This window comes from Pongo pygmaeus, chromosome 1, assembly GCF_028885625.2.
Source record: "Pongo pygmaeus isolate AG05252 chromosome 1, NHGRI_mPonPyg2-v2.0_pri, whole genome shotgun sequence".
NCBI lineage: Eukaryota > Metazoa > Chordata > Mammalia > Primates > Hominidae > Pongo > Pongo pygmaeus.
Window position 1 is genome coordinate 76,372,030 of NC_072373.2, and position 23,323 is coordinate 76,395,352.

At 40.1% G+C, this 23,323-nt stretch overlaps 1 protein-coding gene across 7 annotated transcripts in view; it reads left to right on the plus strand.

Moving 5' to 3' along the window:
* ANKRD45 (ankyrin repeat domain 45) overlaps positions 1-17,729 on the plus strand; it is a 109,138-nt gene extending 91,409 nt beyond the window's left edge. For 6 of the 7 annotated variants that reach the window (XM_054465903.2, XM_063648559.1, XM_054465995.2 and 3 more), the window contains 2 exons: positions 923-1,061; positions 12,345-16,680. In XM_054465903.2, the coding sequence (XP_054321878.1) occupies positions 923-1,061; positions 12,345-12,415 (210 nt within the window). In that variant the 3' untranslated portion in view covers positions 12,416-16,680. Of the gene's footprint in view, positions 1-922; positions 1,062-12,344; positions 16,681-17,561 lie in introns of those variants that run through there. The other variant, XR_008495937.2, reaches the window with a different exon arrangement.
* Positions 17,730-23,323: the final 5,594 nt, after the last annotated feature.

Sequence of the window (23,323 nt, forward strand, 5' to 3'; positions counted from 1 at the left end):
CTACTCTGTGGTTTGGATAACAATTTTGTGTTATGTTTTCCCTTTCACTTATATAATCATATGTATCCATACACATAATAGGAATTTTATGAAAGATTTTGTTTTTATAAAAATGAGATCACACTGATATATATTAGTCTTTAATTTTACATTTTTTCCTTCTCAATAAGATATTATGGACACCTCTCTAAGTCTACTTGCTTCTACATACTTCTGCATATACTACTGCTTATTATTTAACAGTATGGACAAGACATACCACAAATGTATTTATTTATCTTTATTATTACAGACCATAGTACAATAAACATCTTAAATCAGACATCAGAAATTTGCTGCATATGTGCAATGAGATAATTTTACAATGCAAATTGACAGATTTTCAGTAAGGTGGAGCTTTTCTTGTATTTCTTGAACTTCCTCCTTATGTGAACCATTTGAGAGGGAATAAAATATCAGCATTGTCTTTTGAGTTGCATGCAACTCATACCATCCACCCATTCTTTTCTGGTCTTTGCAAGTACTTCTTTTAGTCACAGGGCTTAACAAAAATGAAGAATTAGGGAGAAAGCGTAGAATGGTACCAGGCTTCATGACTCTTGATGGTGAGTTTTATTGTGCTCATATTCCACTAATGTTAGAGCTGCACTGTCCAATATAATAGATACTAGCCACATGTGACTATTCAAATTTGAATTATTTAAAATTAAATAAAATTTAAAATGTAGTTCCTTAGTCACCCTAGCCACATTTCTAGTGCCCAATAGCTATTTATATCTAATGGCTACTGTATTGGACAATGCAGGTACAGAATATTTCTATCATTACAGAAAGTTCAGTTGGATGTGCCGGTTTAGAGATACTGTTGAGTTTTATTTTTCAATAAATAAGTGGAGAGCAAACTCTGTATTTCTGTCCCTAGAATACCATCCTCAGTGCATGCCGTGCAAAGAATGAGTGGTTGGAAACCCATACAGAAGCTTCCATTAATGAGCTTTTTGAGCAGAGACAACAACTGGAAGATATTGTGACTCCTATCTTTGCAAAAATGACTACACCACGTAAGTTTTGGATAAAAGGTGGTTTGAATGTCAGAAGGGATAAAAATTAAGTTCAATGTTTTTTTGAGATATTCTGATTTTAACAATCTTCATTAAGTAGTCATTAACATTGTTACAAGCACTAATCTATGATATAGTTCCCTAGTTTCATTATTTTCAATATTAGTAATAACTAATAATAACTGAAGTCTTCCTATAGGAAATGTCTAATACTAATCTTAATATTACAATCATCAGTCTTTAAATTTTATGTAATTACTATAGCTTTGCTTTGATTTTTTTTTTGGAGGCAGAGTCTTGCTCTGTTACCCACGCTGGAGTGCAGTGGTGTGATTGTAGCTTACCACAGCCTCCAACTCCTGGGCTCAGGTGATACTCCTGCTTCCTGAGTAGCTGGGACCACAGGCAGGCATCACCATGCTTGGCTAATTTTTAGATTTTTTATGGAGATAGGGTCTTGCTATGTTTCTCAAGCTGGTCTTGAACTCCTAGCTTCATGTAGTCCTACTGCCTCAGCCTCCTGAAGTGTTGGCTTTACAGGTGTGAGCCACCACACTGGGCCTGTCGTTGATTTTGATTCTCATCTAGGAGGCATCTCCTCCGGGGAGATAGGGTGGCAACATTTTATTTTATTTATTTTTATTTTTATTTTTTTCCTTCAACATTTATTTTAAGTTCCAGGGTACATGTGCAGGATGTGCTGGTTTGTTACATAGGTAAACGTGTGCCATGGTGGTTTGCTGCTCAGATCAACCCACCACCTTGGTATTAAGCGCAGCATCCATTAGCTATTCTTCCTAATGCTGTCCCTCCCCCGACCCCTACAGTGTATGTTGTTCCCCTCCATGTGTCCATGTGTTCTCATCATTCAGCTCCCACTTACAAGTGAGAACATACGGTGTTTGGTTTTCTGTTCCTGCGTTAGTTTGCTGAGGATAATGGCTTCCAGCTCCATCCATGTCTTTTAAATGGACATGGTCTTGTTCCTTTTTATGGCTGCATAGTATTCCATGGTATATATGTTCCACATTTTCTTTACCCAGTCTATCATTGATAGGCATTTGGGTTGATTCCATGTTTTTGCTATTGTGAATAGTGCTGCAATGAACATACACATGCATGTATCTTTATAATAGAATGATTTATATTCTTTTGTGTATATACCCAGTAACAGGATTGCTGGGTCAAATGGTATTTCTGTCTCTAGATCTTTGAGGAATTGCCATACTGTCTTCCACAATGGTTAAATTAATTTACATTCCCACCAACAGTGTATAAGAATTCCTTTTTATCCACAACCTTGCCAGCATCTGTTGTTTCTGGACTTTTTAATAATTGCCATTCTGACTGGCATGAGATGGTGTGTCATTGTGTTTTTGATTTGCATTTGTCTAATGATCAGTGATGTTGAGCTTTTTTTCATGTTTGTTTACTGACTACGTGAATGTGTGTTTTTTTTTTGAGGCGGAGTCTCACTCTTGTCACTCAGGCTGGAATGCAATGCTCACTGTAACCCCTGCCTCCTGGGTTCAAGTGATTCTCTTGCCTTAGCCTCCTGAGTAGCTGGGATTACATGTGTGCCACCATGCCCAGCTAATTTTTATATTTTTTTTGTAGAGACAGGGTTTCACCATGTTGGCCAGGCTGGTCTTGAACTTCTGACCTCAGGTGGTCCGCCCACCACAGTCTCCCAAAGTGCTGAGATTACAGGCATGAGCCACCATGCCCGGCCTTTTTTTTTCTTTGAATGTCTTCTTCTGAGAAGTGTCTGTTCATGTCTTTTGCCAACTTTTTAATGGGGTTGTTTGTTTTTTGCTTGTACATTTGTGTAAGTTCCTTGTAGACTCTGGATATTAGACCTTTGTCAGATGAATAGATTGCAAAAATTTTCTGTAGGTTGTCTGTTCACTCTGATGATAGTTTCTTTTGCTGTGCAGAAGCTCTTTAGTTTAATTAGGTCCTATTTGTCAATTTTTCCTTTTGTTGCAATTGCTTTTGGTGTTTTACTCATGAAATCCTTGCCTGTGCCTATGTCCTGAATGGTATTGGCTTGATTTTCTTCGAGGGTTTTTATAGTTTTGGGTTTTACATTTAAGTCTTTAATCTATCTTGAGTTAATTTTTGTATAAGGTGTAAGGAAGGGGTCCAGTTTCAATTTTCTGCATATGGCTAACCAGTTTTCCCAACACCATTTATTAAATAGGGAATCCTTTCTCCATTGCTTGTTTTTGTCAGGTTTGTTGAAGATCAGATGGTTGTAGGTGTGTGGTCTGATTTCTGAGTTCTCTATTCTTTTCCATTGGTCTATGTGTCTGTTTTTGTACCAATACCATGCTGTTTTGGTTACTGTAGCCTTGTAGTATAGTTCAAAGTTGGGTAGCATGATGCCTCCAGCTTTGTTCTTTTTGCTAAGGATTGTCTTGGCTATTCAGCCTCTTTTTTTGTTCCATATGAATTTTAAAATAGTTTACTTTAATTCTGTGAAGAATGTCAATGACAGTTTAATGGGAATAGCATTGAATTTATAAATTACTTTGGGCAGTATGGCCATTTCATAATATTAGTTCTTCCTATCCATGAGCATGGAATGTTTTTCCATTTGTGTCCTTTCTGATTTCCTTGAGCAGTGGTTTGTAGTTCTTCTTCAAGAGGTGGTTCACTTCCCTTGACTGCTGTATTTTTATGTATTTTATTCTTTTTGTAGCAGTTGTGAAGTGGATTTCATTCATGATTTGGCTCTCTGCTTGCCTGTTGTTGGTGTATAAAAATGCTAGCAATTTTTGCACATTGAGTTTGTATCCTGATAATTTGCTGAAGTTGCTTATCAGTTTAAGAAGCTTTTGGGCTGAGATAATAGGGTTTCCTAGATATAGGATCATGTCATCTGCAAACAAAGATAATTTAACTTCCTCTCTCTCTATTTGAATACCCTTTATTTGTTTCTCTTGCCTGATTTCCCTAGCCAGAACTTCCAATACTATGTCGAATAGGCATGGTGGGAGAGGGCATCCTTGTCTTGTGCTGGTTTTCAAGGGGAATGCTTCCACTTTTTGTCCATTCAGTATGATATTGGCTGTGGGTTTTTCATATAGGGCTCTAATTATTTTGAGGTATGTTCCTTCAATACTTAGTTTATTGAGAATTTTTAACTTGAAGAGATGTTGAATTTTATAGAAGGTCTTTTCTTTCTCTATCGAGATAATCATGTGGTTTTTGTCTTTAGTTCTGCTATGTGATGAATTACATTTATTGATTTGTGTATGCTGAACCAACCTTGCATCCTGGAGATGAAGCCAACTTGATCATGGTGAATAAACTTTTTGATGTGCTGCTGGATTTGATTTGCCAGTATTTTATTGAGGATTTTTGCATCAATGTTCATCAGGGATATTGGCCTAAAGTTTTCTTTTTCTGTTGTATCTCTGCCAGGTTTGGGTATCAGGATGATGCTGGCCTCATACAATGAGTTAGAAAGGAGTCCTTCCTTTTCAATTTTTTGGAATAGTTTCAGTAGAGATGGTACCAGCTCTTCTTTATACCTCTGGTGGAATTCAGCTGTAAATCCATCTGGTCCTGGGCTTCTTTTTGGTTGGTAGGCTATTTATTACTGCCTCAATTTCAGAACCCATTATTGGTCTATTCAGGGATTCAATTTCTTCCTGGTTCAGTCTTGGGAGGGTGTATGTGTCCAGGAATTTATTCATTTCTTCTAGATTTTCTACTTTATGTTCATAGAATTGTTTATAGTTTGTCTGATGGTTGTTTTGATGTGGAATCAGTGGTGATATCACCTTTATCATTTCTGATTGTGTCTATTTGATTCTTCTGCTTTTCTTCCTTATTAATTTGGCTAGTGATCTATCTATTTTATTAATTTTTTTCCAAAAAACCAGCTCCTGGATTCATTGATTTTTTTGAAGAGTTTTTTTGTGTCTCTGTCTCCTTCAATTCTGCTCCGATTTTGATTATTTCTTGTCTTCTGCTAACTTTGGGGTTTGTTTGCTCTTGGTTCTCTAGTTCTTTCAGTTGTGATGTTAGGTTGTTAATTTGAGATCTTTCCAGCTTTTTGATGTGGGCATTTAGTGCTGTGAATCTCCCTCTTAACTCTGCTTTAGCTGTATCCCAGAGATTCTGGTACATTGTCTCTTTGTTCTCATTAGTTTCAAAGAACTTCTTGATTTCTGCCTTAATTTCAGTATTTACCCAGGAGTCATTCAGGAGCAAGTTGTTCAATTTCCATGCAGTTGTGTGGTTTTGAGTGAATTTCTTAGCATTGAGTTCTAATTTGATTGCATTGTGGTCTGAGAGACAGTTTGTTATGATTTCAGTTCTTTCACATTTGCTGAGTGTTTTACTTCTGCATATGTGATCAATTTTTGGTTAAGTGCCATGTGGTGATGAGAAGAACGTATATTCTGTTGTTTTTGGGTGAAGAGTTTTGTAGATATCTATCAAGTGTGCTTGACCCAAAGCTGAGTTCAGGTCCTGAATATCTTTGTTAATTTTCTGTCTGGATGGTCTTTTTTAATATTGTCAGTGGGGTGTTAAAGTCTCCCATTATTATTGTGTATGAGTCTAAGTCTCTTTGTAGGTATCTAAGAACTTGCTTTATGAATCTGGGTGCTCCTGTATTGTGTGCATATATATTTAGGATAGTTAGCTCTTCTTGTTGAATTGAACCCTTTATTGTTATGTAATGCCCTTCTTTGCTTCTTTGTCTTTTTTTTTTTTTGAGATGGAGTCTTGCTTTGTCACCCAGGCTGGAGTACAATAGTGCAATCTCAGCTTACTGCAAACTTCGCCTCCTGGGTTCAAGCGATTCTCCTGCCTCCCCCTCCCAAGTGGCAGGGATTACAGGTGCCCACTTCCACACCTGGCTAATTTTTGTATTTTTAGTAGAGACTGGGTTTCACTATGTTGGCCAGGCTGGTCTCGAACTCCTGACCTCAAGTGATCCACCCACGTTGGCCTCTCAAAGTACTAGGATTACAGGCATGAGCCACCGTGCCCAGCCCCTTCTTTGTCCTTTTTGACCTTTGTTGGTTTAAAGTCTGTTTTGTCAGAAACTAGGACTGTGATCCCTGCTTTTTTCCTGTTTTCCATTTGCTTGGTAAGTTTTCCTTCATCTCTTTCTTTTGAGCCTATGTGTGTCTTTGCACATGAGATGGGTCTCTTGAAGACAGCGTACTGATGGGTCTTGGATCTTTATCCAGCTTGCCATTCTGTCTCTTAATTGGGGCATTTAGCCCATTTACATTTAAGGTTAATATTGTTATGTGTGAATTTGATCCTGTCATCATGATGCTAGCTGGTTATTTTTGCAGACTTGTTTATGTGGTTGCTTCAAAGTGTCACTGGTCTGTGTACTTCAGTTTGTTTTTGTAGTGGCTGGTAACGGGTTTTCCTTTCTATATTTAGTGCTCCCTTCAGGAGCTCCCTCAAGGCAGGGCTGGTGGTGACAAATTCCCTCAGTGTTTTCTTGTCTGAAAAGAATCTTATTTCTCCTTTGCTCATGAAGCTTAGTTTGGCTGGATATGAAATTCTGGGTTGGAAATCCTTTTCTTTAAGAATGTGGAATAGTGGCCCCCAATCTCTTCTGGTTTTAGGGTTTCCACTCAGAGGTCCACTGTTAGTCTGAGGGGTTTCCCGTTGTAGGTGACCTGGCCTTTCAGTCTGGCCACCTTTAACATTTTTTCTTTCATTTTGACCTTGGAGAATCTGATGATTATGTGTCTTGGGGTTGATCTTCTCATGGAGTATCTTACTGAGGTTCTCTGGATTTCCTGAATTTGAATGTTGGCCTGTCTTGCTAGGTTGGGGAAATTCTCCTGGATAATATGCCGAAGTATGTTTTCCAACTTGGTTTTATTCTCCCCGTCTTTTTCAGGTACCCCAATCAGTCATAGGTTTTGTCTTTTTACATAGTCCCATATTTCTCAGAGGTTTTGTTCATTCGTTTTCATTCCTTTTTTCTGTATTCTTGTCTTCATATTTCAAAAGATAGTCTTCAAGCTCTGACATTTTTTCCTCCTCTTCGTCTGTTCTTCTACTGATACTTGTGTTTGCACTGTGAATTTCTTGCATCATGGTTTTCAGCTCCATCAGGTCAGTTATGCTCCCCTCTAAACTGGCTATTCTGGTTTTCAGCTCCTGTATTGTTTTATCATGATTCTTAGCTTCTTTGCATTGGGTTACAATGTGTTCCTTTAGCTCAGTGAAATTCATTATTACCCACCTTCTAAAGCCTACTTCTGTCATTTCAGCCATCTTGGCCTCAGTCCAGTTCTGTGCCCTTGCTGGAGAGGTGTTGCAGTCACTTGTAGAAGAAGAGGCACTCTGGCTTTTTGAGTTTTCAGCATTTTTGCATTGATTCTTTCTCACCTTTGTGGGCTTATCTACCTTGGAGTTTTGAGGTTGCTGACCTTTGAATGGAGTTTTTTTGAGGCCTTTTTTGTTGACGCTGCTGCTGCTGTTGCTTTCTGTTTGTGTGTTTTTCTTTTAAAAGTCAGGCCACTTTTCTGTAGGGCTGCTGCAGTTTGCTGGAGGATGGCTCCAGAAAACTGGAAGTTGCCTTGGTTTTTCCTCTACCTGGAGGTATCAGCAAGTAAAGGGTGTGAAACAGCAAAGACAACAGCCTGCTCTTTTCTTTGGGAGCTTTGTCCCAGTGGGGTATTGACCTGTTGCCAGCCTGGACACTCCTGTAGGAGGTATCTGAAGACCTGTGTTGGGAGGTCTCACTCAGTCAGGAGGGATGGGATAAGGGACCTGCTTAAAGAAGCAGTCTGGCTGCTTTTTGGTAGAGCAGGTGTGCTGCGTTGGGGATAGCCCTTCCTCATCCAGACTGCCTGGACTCTCCAGAGCCAGCAGGCTGGAAAGGCTGTTGACTGGACCGCAGAGACATCGGTCATCCCTCCCCACAGTGGCTCCATCTTAAAAGAGATCAGAGTTATGTCTGTATAACTCTGGCTGGAGTTGCTGTAATTCCTGCAGGGAGGCCCCACCCAGTGAAGGGGGATGCATTGGGGTCCCATTTAAAGAAGCAATCTGGCCACAATCTGGCACAGCAGCTGTGCTGCATTGTGCAGGACTCCTCCTCATCAGGACTTCTTGAACTCCCCAGAGCTGGCAGGCTAGAAGGGCTGAGTTGAACAAACTACAGAAATGGATGGCACCTGCCTCTACCCCCTGGGAACTCATCCATCTCAGGCAGTCTCCAGCCTGTTGTGCTGTCTGGCAGGAATTCCAAGGTGGTAGGTCTTAACTTGTGAAGTGCTGTGGAAGTGGGGCCCACAAAATGACACTGCTTGGCTCTCTGGATTCAGCCCTATTCCTAGGGGAGCATATAAATGGATCTCCTGCCTTGCTGGGATTCGTGGGGCCAGAGTATGTAAAACTCCTGAGTCTCTGTGTGAGCCTGAGCATCTGCTTTGCCAAGACTCCACATAGGTCTGTGTATCAGACCCAAGGCTCTGGTGGCATGGGCTCATGAGGGGATCTCGTGATCGGTGGGTTGCAAAGATCTGTGTGAGAAGTGTGGTTTCTCACTTTACTTACTCCTTAAGCAGATAAGCCACACGTACATTGTGAGTGGTCGTGCAATCACTCACTGCTTCCCTTGGCTGGGGGTGGGGGTGCCTTTGGCTCTGTGCCGCTCTTGGGTGGGCCATTGCCCCACTCTACTTTTCTTCATTCTTTCTGGGTCAAGCCATTTGCCTAGTGAGTCCCAAAGGAAGAACCTGGATATTTCATTTGAAGGTGCTGAATTCACTCGCTGTTTTTATTTTCCATGAGAGCCGTAGACTGCAGCTTTTTCTAATCGGCCATCTCGGTTCCTCTTGGCAGCATTTTAAAAAGCAGTTTAAGTATTATAATTCTATATTTCGGGAAAAACCTACTGTGGGAATACTATCCTAAGAATCAGAAAGGTGAACGTATCAGAATCTTGGTGGCAGGCACACCCCTAACATTTTTTAAAAATAATAGCTTTGTTGAGATACAATTCTCACACCTTAAAATTAATCATTTTAAAGAGTACAATTCAGTGGTTTTCAATATATTCACAAAGTTGTGTAATTATCACCCTTACGTAACTTTCAAGTTTTGCCTCTCTGAAAAGAAACCTTATAGCTATTAGCAGTCACTTCCTATTCTTCCCTCCCTCAAGCCCTGTCAACCACTAATATACTTTCTGTCTCTATGGATTTGCCTTCTCTGAACATTTTTTTTTTAACTTTTTTTTCTGGGGGCAGGGCAGGTTGGGTTAGGATGGCTGCCCTCTGGACTTGCCCCTGAACATTTTATAAATGAAATAATATAGTATGTGTTGCCTTTTGTGGTGGCCTCTCTCACTTGGCATAATATTTTTAATGTTCATCCATGTGGTAACATGTATCAGTACTTCATTCTGCTTTATGGCTAAATAATATTCCATTTTGTGGGTACAAATTTAGTCTATTTTTTTTTTTTTTTGAGATGGAGTCTCGCTCTGTTGCCCAGGCTGGAGTGCTGTGGCACGATCTCGGCTTACTGCAAGCTCCGCCTCCTGGGTTCATGCCATTCTCCTGGCTCAGCCTCCTGAGTAGCTGGGACTACAGGCGCCCGCCACCATGCTTGGCTAATTTTTTGTATTTTTAGTAGAGACGGGATTTCACCATGTTAGCCAGGATGTTCTTGATCTCTTGACCTCGTGATCCACCTGCCTCGGCCTCCCAAAGTGCTGGGATTACAGGTGTGAGCCACCGTGCCCAGCCCAAATTTAATCTATTTATCAATTGATGGACATTTGGGTTTCCACTCTTTTGACTATTATAGATAATGCTGCAATGAACTGTTGTATGAAAATTTTTATGTGGTCACATGTTTTCCTTTTTCTTTGGTATATTGCTGAGTTATAAACTGATTTCCATTTTATATTCCAACCAGCAGTACATGAACATTCAAATTTCTCTACATCTTCGTCAGTATTTGTCATTGTCTTTTTTAAAAAAATTAGCCATCCTAGTGGGTACGAAGTGGTATCTTAATGTATTCTGATTTGCATTTCCCAAATTACTAACAATTCTAAGCATCTTTTCATGCTTACTGGCCATTTCTGTATTTTCTCTGGAGAAATATCTATTTGAATTGCTTGCCCATTTTTTTTTTTTTCTTTTCCTGGTCATTAAAGGGAAGAAACTTTTCCTTCCTTCCTTCCTTCCTTCTTTCCTTCTTTCCTTCTTTCCTTCCTCCCTCTCTCTTTCTTTTCTTTCTTTCATTTTAAGACAGGCTCTCACTCTGTTGCCCAGGCTGCAGTGCAGTGGCACAGTTACAGCTCACTGCAGCCTCAACCTCCCTGGGCCCAAGTGATCCTCCCACCTCAGCCTCTGAAGTAGTTGGGAGTACACGGGTATGCCACAACACCTGGCTAATTTTTCTACATTTTGTAGAGACAGGGTTTTGCCATATTGCTCAGGCTGATCTCAAACTCCTGGGCTCAAGTGATCTACTCGCCTCGGCCTCCCAAAGGGCTGGAATTACAGGTGTGAGCCACCACACCTGCCCTTGCCACCTGTAGATTGGATTGTCTTTTTATTTTTTAGTTATATGAGCTCTTTATGTATTCTGGATACAAGTCTCTCGTCAGAAATATGATTCTGTTTCCTCCCATTCTCTGGATTGTCTTGTCATTTTCTTAATTATGTTTTGGAACACAAAAAAACTTTATTTGGATTGAGTTCAATTTATCTGTTTTTCCTTTGTTGCTTCTGCTTTCTGTGTCATACCTAAGAAACCACTGCCAATCCAAGGTCACCAAGATTTAATTCTATGTTTTCTTCTAAGAGTTTTGTAGTTTTAGCACTAATGTTTAGTTCTGTGATATATTTTGAGATATATATTTTTATAGTGTATGTGTGTGTGTGTGTGTGTGTGTGTGTGTGTGTGTGTGTATGTATTAGGCCATAGGGGTCCAATTTAATTCTTTTGCATGTGGATAATCAGTACCTAAGATTTTTATGTTTATCAAAAAGGAATTGTGGATTTTTAAAGGTTAAGACACTTAACCTAGTCCAGATATTACAGTATGACAGAATGTTTCTTGCCATCTAGAACTAATATGAATCATATGATCTGTTGAGCACACACATAGCACTCTCCTAGGAGCCTACCACTTAGTTTGTGAGTAGAACATACCTGAAAAGATAGTCTAAGTGCTCTATGTGATCAGAGAAGCCTAAGTATAAAGATAAAGCATCATGAAGAAAGAAGAGTTTCCTGAGAGGATGGGTAGCCAGTGTGGAGTATGAAGGAGATTCCAGAATGAAAGCACAATATTATGATCAAAAGTGGAAATGTGGGGAATAAGGAAGTGGCCAGTACCCATATGGCTGATTGTAGTTGAGTCTGTGTCAAGGTACAGTAGAAATGTAGAAAATAGAGTTATTGCAAGGTTAACATGTGATCATTTTATTAAAACTACTAAATTGTAAGTGTAGAAGTTTCAGCTTTATTTTTTGGGCAGTGAGATGTCATTTAAAGGCTTTAGGGTGGGAGAGAAGAGAGATTAAGTACGGAGGATAATCTGGCCTTGTTTGCAAAATGGATTGGAGGGAGAGGAGACTAGAGAAAGTGAGTATAGTTTAAGAGTGAGATAATTAAGACCTGAATTATTTTTTATTTTTTAAGATTTTGTGATTGCTTAATTTGTTTTTCAATTACAATTTTTTTTTTAGAGACAGGGTCTTGCTATGTTACCCAGGCTGAACTTGAATTCCTGGGTTCAAACAGTCCTCCTGCCTCAGCCTCCTAAGTAGCTGGGACTATTGGATATACAGTTATTCCCACCTCTCCACCAGTACCATTAACCTGGCCCAACAATCCCCCCTCCTTCCCTTCTCACCTGTGAAGATTTGCCTCTCTCCCCCGACCCCTTATATCACATGTTCTCTAAGCACCTTCATATCACAGAATGTTAGATCTTGATGGAACCTCTGAAATGAACCCTGACTTTGCAGTGAAGAAAGTGAAGACAAGAGAGGTTTAGCGGTTTATTCAAAGTTATTCTCATCAGTGGCAGAACTAGGGACAATAATACTGATTATATGGGAAATGTGATCTCACAGCTTTAAATATAATGAATAGGAGAGACTATTTGAATGACATACCAACAACCCTAGGGTTGAATTAGTAGCTGGTTCAGCCTGAGACAATCTAATTTATTCTATGCTTATTTTCTTAAAAACTGGCTTCATTTTGTTTCATATTGCAAACTAATTAAATGTAATTTTAAAATCTGTTTCCTTTCAGGTCAAGTGAAAAGTGCCAAATCTATAACAAGCCATGACCAGAAGAGAAGTCAAGATGATACCTCCCACTGAACATATGCTCTGTAAAAGGCCACATTTTCTTCTAGTATCTGAAAGGCAAACCTATTCATGCCATTTGAAATCGAGAAAACAGATGTGGGTTTCTTTAAGTATTTAAGTACAACATTACATCACCCTTGTTTTGTTTGACCTGTTCAGCATGCTTATGTCCGGACTCTGGCCTCGCCTCTGCTCCTCCAAGCACAGCCCCATGTGAGTTTCACGTGCTCCTTCAGGAAAGCACTTGGGTATAAATCATTCATGAAGACCATACGGAGGCTTTAAGAACTACTCAGAGAATCTAATAATTTTCTGTGTAATTGAGGCATTCCATATAAAAGGACATATTTGGCTATTTCCAGAGAAAAAATTTGTTCTCCCTGTCTAAAAAGGAAATCTTATGGAATGACACTTGGAGCAAGGATATATTAAGACCAGCTTGGATTAGGAGCCTCTGGGTACAACTATCACTTTTTATGTCCAAAATTAAAATTCACCTGTGAGGTGGGGTGTACCTCTGAGTAAAACCCCTCTTTATCTTTGACCTCCTTCTATCTGTAAATTAATAAACACAAATCTGTATAGTTTTATACTTAGAAGAGTTCTCCTATTCTATAAGGCTGGCAATACAGATATTGTAACTGGACTGAAGGCCATTTCCCCTCCCATTCTGTTTTATATTTCCTAGGTTTTAAGTAGGATAGTTGGTTTCATATTGGTGGTTTGGAAAGCCTTTTTTCTAATTTATTTAATCAGGCACCTCAACCTTCTCTTACATTGTGACTTTATGGAAAAGTTTTATAGAAAAGAAAATGGTTTTTAAAAAGCACTTATTGTTTGTTCTTATGACTTTCTCTTCTTTGTCCTGTTCTGAAAGCTAGTTTTCCGTTATGGGGAGAAGGAAAAGGAATGGGTAATTCAGTAATACTTTGTCAGTTGACATTTATTTAACCATGGTTTTGAGGTAACCCTGTTTTAAATGTCTCCCAAAGTTTTTAGTTTTTTATCCTTTTAATGTATGAGCAATTCAGTTTCAATTTTTTAAAGCAAAAGAACACTGCAGTAACTTTCACCCACCTTTTTGGCTGACCCAGTGGGTGTTTATGGAGCAGTACAAAGAAGACCTGTGTTTTCTCCTTTTTCTTTTTTCCTTCCTTCTCCCTTCTCTCTTCCCTTCCCCTTCTCCTTCCATTCCCTTCCCCTCCCTTCCCCTCCCTTCCCCTCCCTTCCCCTCCCTTCGTCTCCCTTCCCCTCCCTTCCTCTCCCTTCCCCTCCCTTCCTCTCCCTTCCCCTCCCTTCCTCTCCCTTCCCCTCCCTTCCTCTCCCTTCCCCTCCCTTCCTCTCCCTTCCCCTCCCTTCTCTCCCTTCCCCTCCCTTCCCCTCCCTTCCCCCCCTTCCCCTCCCTTCCCCTCCCTTCCCCTCCCTTCCCCTCCCTTCCCCTCCCTTCCCCTCCCTTCCCCTCCCCCTCCTCTTCTCTCTCCTCCTCCTCTTCCCTCTCCTCCTCCTCCTTCTTCCTCTCTTATCTCTCTCTCTCTCTTTTCACCCCCGCAACCCAACCCCTTCTTGACAGGGTCTCCCTCTCCTGCCCAGGCTGGAATGCAGTGGAGTTATCATGATCATAGCTCACTGTAACCTGTAACTCCTGCACTCAAGTGATCCTCCCACCATGCTTGGGTAATTGAAAAATAAACATTTGCAGGCTGGGTGCTGGCTCACACCTGTAATCCAAGCACTTTGGGAGGCTGAGGCAGGTGGATCACCTGAGGTCAGCGGTTTGAGACAAGCCTGGCCAACATGGTGAAACCCTGTCTCTACTAAAAATACAAAAATTTAGCTGTATATGGTGGCATGCGCCTGTAATCCCAGTGACTTGGGAGGCTGAGGCAGGAGAATCACCTGAGCTCGGGAGGTGGAGGTTGCAGTGAGCCAAGATCGCACTACTGCATTCCAGCCTGGGTGACAGAGCGAGACTCCATCTCAAAAAATAATAATAAAAACAAATAAACATTTGCAGAGATAGGGTCTTGCTACGTTTCCCAGGCTGGTCTTTGAGTTCCTGGCCTCAAGCATTCCTCCTGACTTGGCTTCCCAAAGTCCTGGGATTACAGCTGTGAACCACTATGCCTAGCCCATTTTCTTAATACAGTATATTGTGCAAAGACCAGTGTCCTTAAGGACTGCAATAATTTAGGAAAAGTCCGGGTACCATTTTTGTCCTTTCTACTCTAACTCTACATTTTCTGAGCTTGGATTTTGAATACAACATTACTTTCCAGGAGTGTGTTCCAGATTAGGGAGGGATTCCTGGATTCTTACTTCAAAGATTTCTAAATTAGACCAAGGCATTTCTGGAGACCCCTTAGTATAAAATAAACCTATTTTCCCTCTTTATTAATCTTTCAATCCTTATCCTCAAACTTTTTATAGCTTTTGATACATTTGCTGATGCTATTTTTAAACTCCTTGTGTTGGCACTTTTATGCCAATTATGATTCCTCTACTCTCTTAAAACTGCTTTTCTAACTCCTTCACCAGTTCCTCTTCTTCCTCTTGCCCCTACTTGTGGGAATTTCTCAAAATTCAGTCCTAACCTTTGGTAAAGCAATCTGTAATTCTCTATTCCATGACCTTCCCTGTCGCCAGTATTATGAAGAATGAGTCTTTCCCTCTTTAGGGCACCCATAGTGCTAATAACCTCATACTGTATTCTACTTAATTGTTCACAGGTTTGTCTTTCTGTGTGAATTGTAAGCTTTTTGAGGGTAGGGATTTTGTTTTGTTCTTTTTTTATACCTAAAAAGTCCATAAAACAGTAAGTTAGTAAATAACTGAATGAATTATCTTTTAGTAATACCTTATACATAGAACTCATTACCTCTTCATTAATTTATAGAGCTTGTGCACCTTTATAAAAATGACTCCCAACACTTATCTCCATATCTTGCCCCATTTTAACTCCTACTCCTCTAGCAGATAAGCCACACATACATCCAACATTGTAACTCTATGCCTAATTTCTCCTCTGACCTTCTATTTTCTAAGCCTTCACCTTGAATGTCACTTTCTGGCATGTGAACCAAGTGATTACCAACAGATTCCTGGATCTCATGTCAAAGATTCCTTTGATGTGAGAATCTGAATATTCATTTATATCTATAGATTTACAATTTTAGTCCATTTTGAGAGTTATAGTATCTCTTGTTACATATTGTTACATTGAATTATAGATATATTCATAGGCAACTTTAAATACCCTTAGGCTTTGAGTTTGAGCTGTTATGTAGGTAGCTGCATGGCTTTTTCTGAACATCCACAAAGTAATTACTATTCAAAGTGCATACTAATAAATCAATGAAGCCTCCACATTATTTGGGAAGTAGTCAATCAAAGGCTAAATTCAATGTTATGATAACTTTTAGGCAGTAGTTCTTTAGACTTCTGTATTTAATTGAACAGAAAAAATGTAAAAAAATAAGGGGAGGAGATTGATAAACATCATTAATAAAACAACTACTATCTACTATCACTATCATTTAACAAAAGACATTTTAACACCAGAAAAGGGAAGAGATCTCAGTGTAGGGCTCTACCCTTTAAGTTAAATAAATTAAGCTTTATTATAGATCTTTATGTTGTATTTATTTTTCTTATTTTGTCATATATGATGGAACTTTTGTCATGAATCAGAACTGGCCTGTGGTCCAGCCTTTGAGAACTACTGCTCTGGACTAAGTAGATTGCTATTTAGATTAACATGATGCCCGCAGATTGTAAAGGACTGACACTTGCCCCCATGTTCAATCTAATATGTGGTAGATTGTATTTTCCAGGATGGCCACATCTCCCTTCCCACATGCTCTTCTTACAATATGGTCATGACATTCCTCGCGTAGAGAGATGTGTCTGTTCTTTCCTCTTGAATCTGGGCAGGCTCGTCACTACAGTGGAAGTGATTCTGTGTGATTTCTGAGGCTAGATCATAAAAGGTGATGAGGCCTCTGCCTAACTAGGGGAAATGCTTTCTCTTGAGATGCTCACTCTTGACCAGGCTATAGAGAGATCCACAGGGAGGAACTGAGGCCCCAGCCCACAGCCTTGGTTGAGCTCCAGCCTGCAGTCATCCCCAACTTGCCAGCCATATGAGTGAGCCATCTTAGAAGTAGATCCTCCAGTCAAGCCAGCCCAGCTGATGCTGTGTGGAGTGGAGACAAGCCTTCTGTGCTGAGCCATGCAAAAAATTGCAGATTTGTGAACGAAATAAATGATTGTTATTGTTTTAAGCTACTCAGTTTTGTGTTTGTTACTTAACAATATATAATTCACAAATTGTATAACTTGGAAGTGAGAAATTGACATAACAAAACCTAAAATACATGGTATTGTCTTTGGGACTATATGGTAGAGGACAGAAAGGCCTGGAGAAAGGTGTGGGTGAAAGCTACAGGCCTTCAAGTACAATATTAGCAGAAGCCCTAGAGTCTTCTAGGAGGCTATTGGTGAGTTTATAGTAAAGAGAGGAAAATGTTATTGGAAGCTGGAGAAACCCTTGTTAGGAGATGGTGGGTAATTTTGGCCACATTTTGTCTAAGGAATGAACTCGATGACCCTGCTAAGGATATTTCCAGACTGAGTGTGGCTTCTACTAAATGAGGAGAGAGAGAAACTGAGAAGGAACATTTCAGCTTTCAAATAAATTTTAGGATTTAGAAGATATAGAAAAGAGCCAGTGCTCACTGCTTTGACAATAAAATTGCTTTTCAATCCTATCCTTTCTAGATGGCAAAAAGTTCTCCACCTAAGGAATGGTTTCTGGGAAAAGATAAAATCCATGGTGGAATTATAAAGTCATTTGTTAAGAATTCAGAAATATCTAAGGTGGTGCCTCATAGAACCTTTCAGACTTTAGGTGGGCTGTGTCCATGCAGCTGGGAAGGTGGCCTCCAGCTGCTCTGAGGGGTCATCATCACAACTAAACCTAAGTGGAGAGAGAACAGCTGTCTCCCAATAATGGAATATACCAACCTAGGGAACCATCTAATTGGTGTTGTCTGAGTCCATGCCCACTCCTGAACCAATTATAATGTTAGGAGGATGGGAAACTGACTAACCCCCCTATGTTTTGTGTCTATCTCAATTAAATAGTATTGTCTCTTTTCAGAAGATGGAGTTGGGAGAAAACACTGGGCAGCCTCTCAGCACTCAACTTCCCAAACTGACCAGAATCTCCTTCAGCTGGATTTATAAAAAATGGTGAAATATAACTTTATTATTGCTTTAAAAAAAAAAAAAAAGCTCCATGGGAAAGGATAAAAAATTTGATCACCCTATATTTTAGTTATTGCTTTCTTTAGCTTTCAGAACTATGTGTAAGCTAACTGACTTTATGGATTTCCTCCAAGTTTTCCTGAAGTATGAGGATTTTTCTAAAGGCCATGGGGAATCTGAACTTCGAAACTTAAATTCAACCTACAGGAGTTTTAGCTGCAGGGCTTAGGTGAACCGAGTGAGCCTGAGGGGACAGCAGTAGGATAGGAACTAGGCAGAACCTGGAAGGGCATTACTCAAACTGAGTAGTGCTGAGATCAGTTTGACTAAGGAGAGAGTCAAACTTAATTTTGAGAGGAATCAAGGTGACAGCCAGTATAGATAAGGTGAAGATCTGAATGGGAGGGTAGTGAACTTGGTAATGAGGTGAGTTAAGTAAAGGCAGAAGAGGGAAGAGTAAGGAATGGGTCTCTTAGGAATGGGTCTGTGAATAAGACAATTATTTTTTAACATAGTCCTTGACATTATAGTAGGGATGAGCTCAGTGGCTTAAAAGAACCACATCAGTTTGTACAAAAAAAGGAAGTGATAAAGAATATTTTAGGAGCTAGTATGTGGGCACCAATGTTGCTTGTCACAGTCATAGAGCTGTTGATTAGAATTGTGTTTAGTCTGAAGTAGGAATTGAGACTCACTTGCCACAGGTTTCATGATACATAGTGAAGGTGTATTCTTACTGCTGTGATGTTCTCCTTAGTGCCCTCAGGAAGATGATGTGCAGCAACCTTGATGAATGTGGTATAGGAATGAGAGAGTAGAATTTGTCACAAAACAACTCTTCCTTGAAAGTAACCCACCAATTGATGATTATTGTTCATTTGTTTAATATTTATACTGTATTTGTTTTTAGTAATTATATTTGAGGCAAGAAGTATATAAGTTAAGCATCATGGAATTTGGGATGCATTTGTCCTCCCATGAAGAATGGGTAACATTGTTTCTTCAAATTAAGGACTGGAAACCAATGATGGATAGGAGTTAGGAAAATGGGAGTGAGAAACATTGAAAAGGAAGGAGAGGTAGAAAAATAAAATGAAACAGTATGACTGAAAAAGAATTAGAGAGGAGACACGACTGTGTTGAAGAGGGTTAGGGCTGAGCCAGATGGTGTTGGCATAAGAAATATAGAGTATATATTAAAAATATAGAAGGAGATTCTGTCTACATTAATATCTTTGACCATTTCAGCTATTATGTTGTTTTGGGACAATCAAAGATGGGAGAGACCAAACAGAGTGAGTTCAGGAAAGGTCTTTATTAAAAGGTGATCATCTGGCTCAGTAGGACTAGCGTCCAGGAAAGTCTGAGCCCTGGACAAAGAAAGCAGTCACCTTTTAAGCAGTCAGTGGCCAGGAGCTACATGATGCAGGAAGCGTACTTACAGAAGTGAGAACAAAGGCAGTTGATCAGTCTTTTACATTTATCTATACTATATGTTCCACATCCCTGGGAAACCATGTTTCTGTATTAACCTTGTAACTTTGCAGCTGCGCTAGGGAGGTGAAGCAGGAACTCGCTGAGCGTCAAGGAATGTGAAACTAGCAAGTACAGATAAGGCTTGCTGAGCACAGAAGGAAAAACAGGCTGTTAGTGTTCTTTTCTAACTTAGACGACGGGGGGGACTACACCACACTTAGCTTTTGAAGGAAAAAGTAAAAATTGTTGGTTTTCTTTGATTATACTTGTAAAATTCATGAATTCCTTCTTCATCCCCCCCTTTGGTGCTTGCCATAAATGTAGATTAATAAAGAGCACCAAAATAGTTTATTTTATCTTGTGTAGGCACATATTTTTCCTGGGAGACTGGTTGGTATTTTTGTAATGCTATCATTTTGGTGATATTTGTTTGGTCCACTATTGCTTTAATAGTAGACTGGATGCTTCTGATGAGGAGAGGTCAAAGACAAGGCAGTATTAGACATCCTCCAATTATAGCTATAAAACCAATTATCAAAGTTTTAAAGCCTCCAAACCATGAGAACCATTCTCTAAAAAGTGAGTTTGGGCTTCACCCAGACCAAGTCTGGACTGGGACTTGGGCTAACTTCCACATTCTGGCAGTAATTTCCATAACAGCTCTTCTGTTATAATTGATCTATAAGCAACAGTTGGTTAAATTAAGCTTACCACAAACTCCTCCTTCTGACGCTAGGAGATAGTCCAGTGCTAGTCTGTTTTGGTATATAGCATCTCTCATTTGAGTGGCCTGTATGGCTAACAGATCTAAGGCTTGGGCTGTCTCATTGACTATAATCTCTAGTACTACTTGCAATTTTATAATTTGGTTTAACATGTAAATAGGGGTGCGGTAGCCCCATGATCCATCTTGGGCCTATGTAGCTGGCCCATATTATTTGATAATTCTTTTAGGAGGCCATTCGTTATCTTTCCAGCTACCTATCTTAATGTCCTTTTTTATGTTTGTGTTTATCTTTTCTACAGTACTTATCTGAGTAAAGACGTTTCTTCTGGTCCTTTTTTTTCTCTTCATTATAGACTGGGTAACTTAAATCTTCCCCTTGTTTCAGTGGGAGCAAGAAGGAGGATGGTCTTATTGCCTCTAACACACAGGCTCTGGTCCATTTCTTGGGCAATAGTTGATAGGCTTTTGTCCCACAGATCCAGTATAGTCCTGCTGGTGCTCTCCAAACATTTGGAGCATCTAGTTGATACCACAACTGATTCAGCACTGGAAACTGAGAGGGTTAAAATATGGTGCAGAGGAATTGTCTATGAAGCTTCTCCACTGTGTCTTGTTCTTAGACTCTTTAAAATATTGTTGACCTAAACAGGTTGTATCTCCTGCTGGAGTCTGAAAGTCTTTTCCCCATTGTGCTATGCAGTATCTTCCAATGATAGGGGTTTTTAATAGCCAGACACTTGGGTTTGCATTGAACTTTGTAACAAATCCTGGTATGGTAAAGTTATCTTGTGGCATTAGTTCTCTAGCCTCCCACGGCCATTGGTCACCTATACAGGTACCTCCATATATATAACATGAGGTGACTCCAAGATGAGTAGCAATTCTTTCAGCTAGCTGAGCGAATAGGTTCTCGGCTGATATTGGTGGAATCTGAACTTTTGGCTTCTTGGGGTTAAAATGTTTATTGAAGGATTTGAAAAACCTGAACTGTGACATTGGACTGATTTGAACTTTAGCTCGTTGAGTCTTTTTAATAATGACTAATGGAACACCTAGGTTTGCTCCTTCTCGATCAAAGCTTAGCTCTCCTTGATGTCCTTTAGTCCAAAAAGGTATGTTTGTCTATAACACGGTCAGATTAAGGGGGTTGCATGTTTTAGTCGCACAACCAATCTTTGCTTCTTGGCTGGCAAGTAGAGGTATTCTCCCTGTATATAGGTGTTGGTTGAACTCATGTGTGGTCCATTGAATGTTACAATCAGGACATTCTTCTTCTGGTTCTCCTATTATGATATTAGCAGCTTTACTGCTGACTCTTTCCTGTCTTAACTTCTTGCAGACTTCTCCTAGATTGTTTAGGTTGCTGAGGTTGGCAGCCTGACAGGCATCAAAATATATAGAAACAGATACTTTATGTGAATAAGGGAATACCTGTGTTTTGCTTATGAGTTTTCTAGTTCCAACGTCTTTAGGACTGGACTTTGAGGTATGGGGAAACAAAGGTTTCCCTATTTGGATTTCAAACCAGAAGTCATAGGGTGGAAGGCCTGGATCATAACATACTTGAGGTTGCCCATTTCCTGGGTCACAGACAGAGTAGCTGGTTTGATTATAAACACATGTCTCCGGGGGAGTTCCTGTCCTGTACATTTATAATAAGTTTGATATAACAGAGTCTTAATTATATTTTTACCAGACCAAGCTTCTATTGTACAATGATAGCAGTTATCTTGGTTTCCTCCTGTGCCTGCTAACATTATTGATATTAGTGTGATCAAGCTTATACTATGCACGGGCATCCTCCTAGGCAACAAGTTTGATAGCAATTGCAAAGATAGCATGACAGCAAGACAATCGGTAGAAGCAGTAGTATAACTACACTTGCAAATTCAATCTACATTTACTTATCTGGCACTGACTTCCTTAGGCTTCAGCCGTGCATAGACTAGTCAGCTTCTGGTTGTGTGACTAGAGCAGAGCTTGATGTTTCCTCAAGCTTCAGCCATGCATTGACTGACCAGTCTCTGGTGTGTTTGGAGCAGGGTGGTCATCTTTTCCTGCTGTGCCTTGGTTTCTCTGCAAGATCAGTTGAGTTGGATGATCTGGATCTTGCTGACTCATCCGCTGGTCTTGGACTGAGGCTGCAGGTTTCAGTCAGCTGTGATGGATCCAAGGTATAATACCTGTAACTTTAACATCAATAGGGGTAGACATGATCACGATATGGGGGCCATCCCATAAGGGTCCAAGGGTGGTAGGATTCCAGCGTTTAACAAGTACATAGTCCCCAGGTTGAAAGGGATGTATTGCATCTGTAAGGCTAACAGGTATTCTTTCTCTTATCTATCTTTGTACTTCTTATATTACCTCACCTAATGCTTGCATTTGTCTTCTTAGGGTCAGTTCTCCAGTTTCCTTTAAATCTCCTTTCACCTGAGATATAAGTGGGGGTGGTTGGCCATTCACTAACTCCTAGGGTGAATACCCAGTTAACTTAGTAGGGGTACACCTGGCTCAGAGAAGGACCATGGGCAATACCTGATCCCACCTTAAATGAGTCTCTTGGCAAAACTTCTTCAACAGTTGTTTCAGTGTCTGGTTCATCCTTTGAACTTTTTTAGAACTTTGTGGGCCATAGGCTGTATGCAGTTTCCATTTAATCTTTAACATCTGAGTTAGTTGCTATACTACTTCTGTCACAAAAGCTGGTCTGTTGTCTGAGCCTAAAGTTAGAGGCAGTCCAAATCTAGGAATAATGTCTTTTATTAATATCCTGGTTACTTCTCATGCCTTTTCTGTCCTGCTGGGGAATGCCTTGACCCACCCTGAAAAGGTGCAGACAAACACTAATATGTACCAATAGCCTCCAGCCTGAGGCAGTTCAGTAAAGTCTACAAGTAGGTTTTCACATGGCACTGCTCCTGTTTCTTGAATTCCTGGGGGCCAAGTAGGCCCTTGCCTTGGGTTATTCTGGGAGCAAGTAACACACTGCTCACAGATGGCTCGAGTGATGGCAGTTAGGTGTGGCACATAGAAATACTGCCCTACAAGAATTTCTAAAGCTGTTTTCCCCATGTGTATTCCTTGGTGAAACTGCTTTATAAATCGGGGGGCAATGGCTTCTGGAATGGCAAGCCTCCCGTCTGAAAACTTCCACCAGCCTCCTTTTTGATAACTCCTGTTTTCCTGCATGAACTACGCCTTCTTGTTGGATGAGTAGTTAGGAGTCTCTGCAAGGGGAGGCTCTAATAAGGGCATAGTATAAGTCTCTTCTTTCTTTGTTATTTCTGTCGATGCAGCCCTTTTTGCTTCCTTGTCTGCTTTTCTGTTTCCTGTAGCCTTATCACTTCCTCCTGTTTGATGTCCTTTACAGTGGATGACTGCTACTTCCTTTGGAGCCCATATATCCTCTAGGAGCTGCTCTATTTCTTTTTTGTCTTTTATTTCCTTTC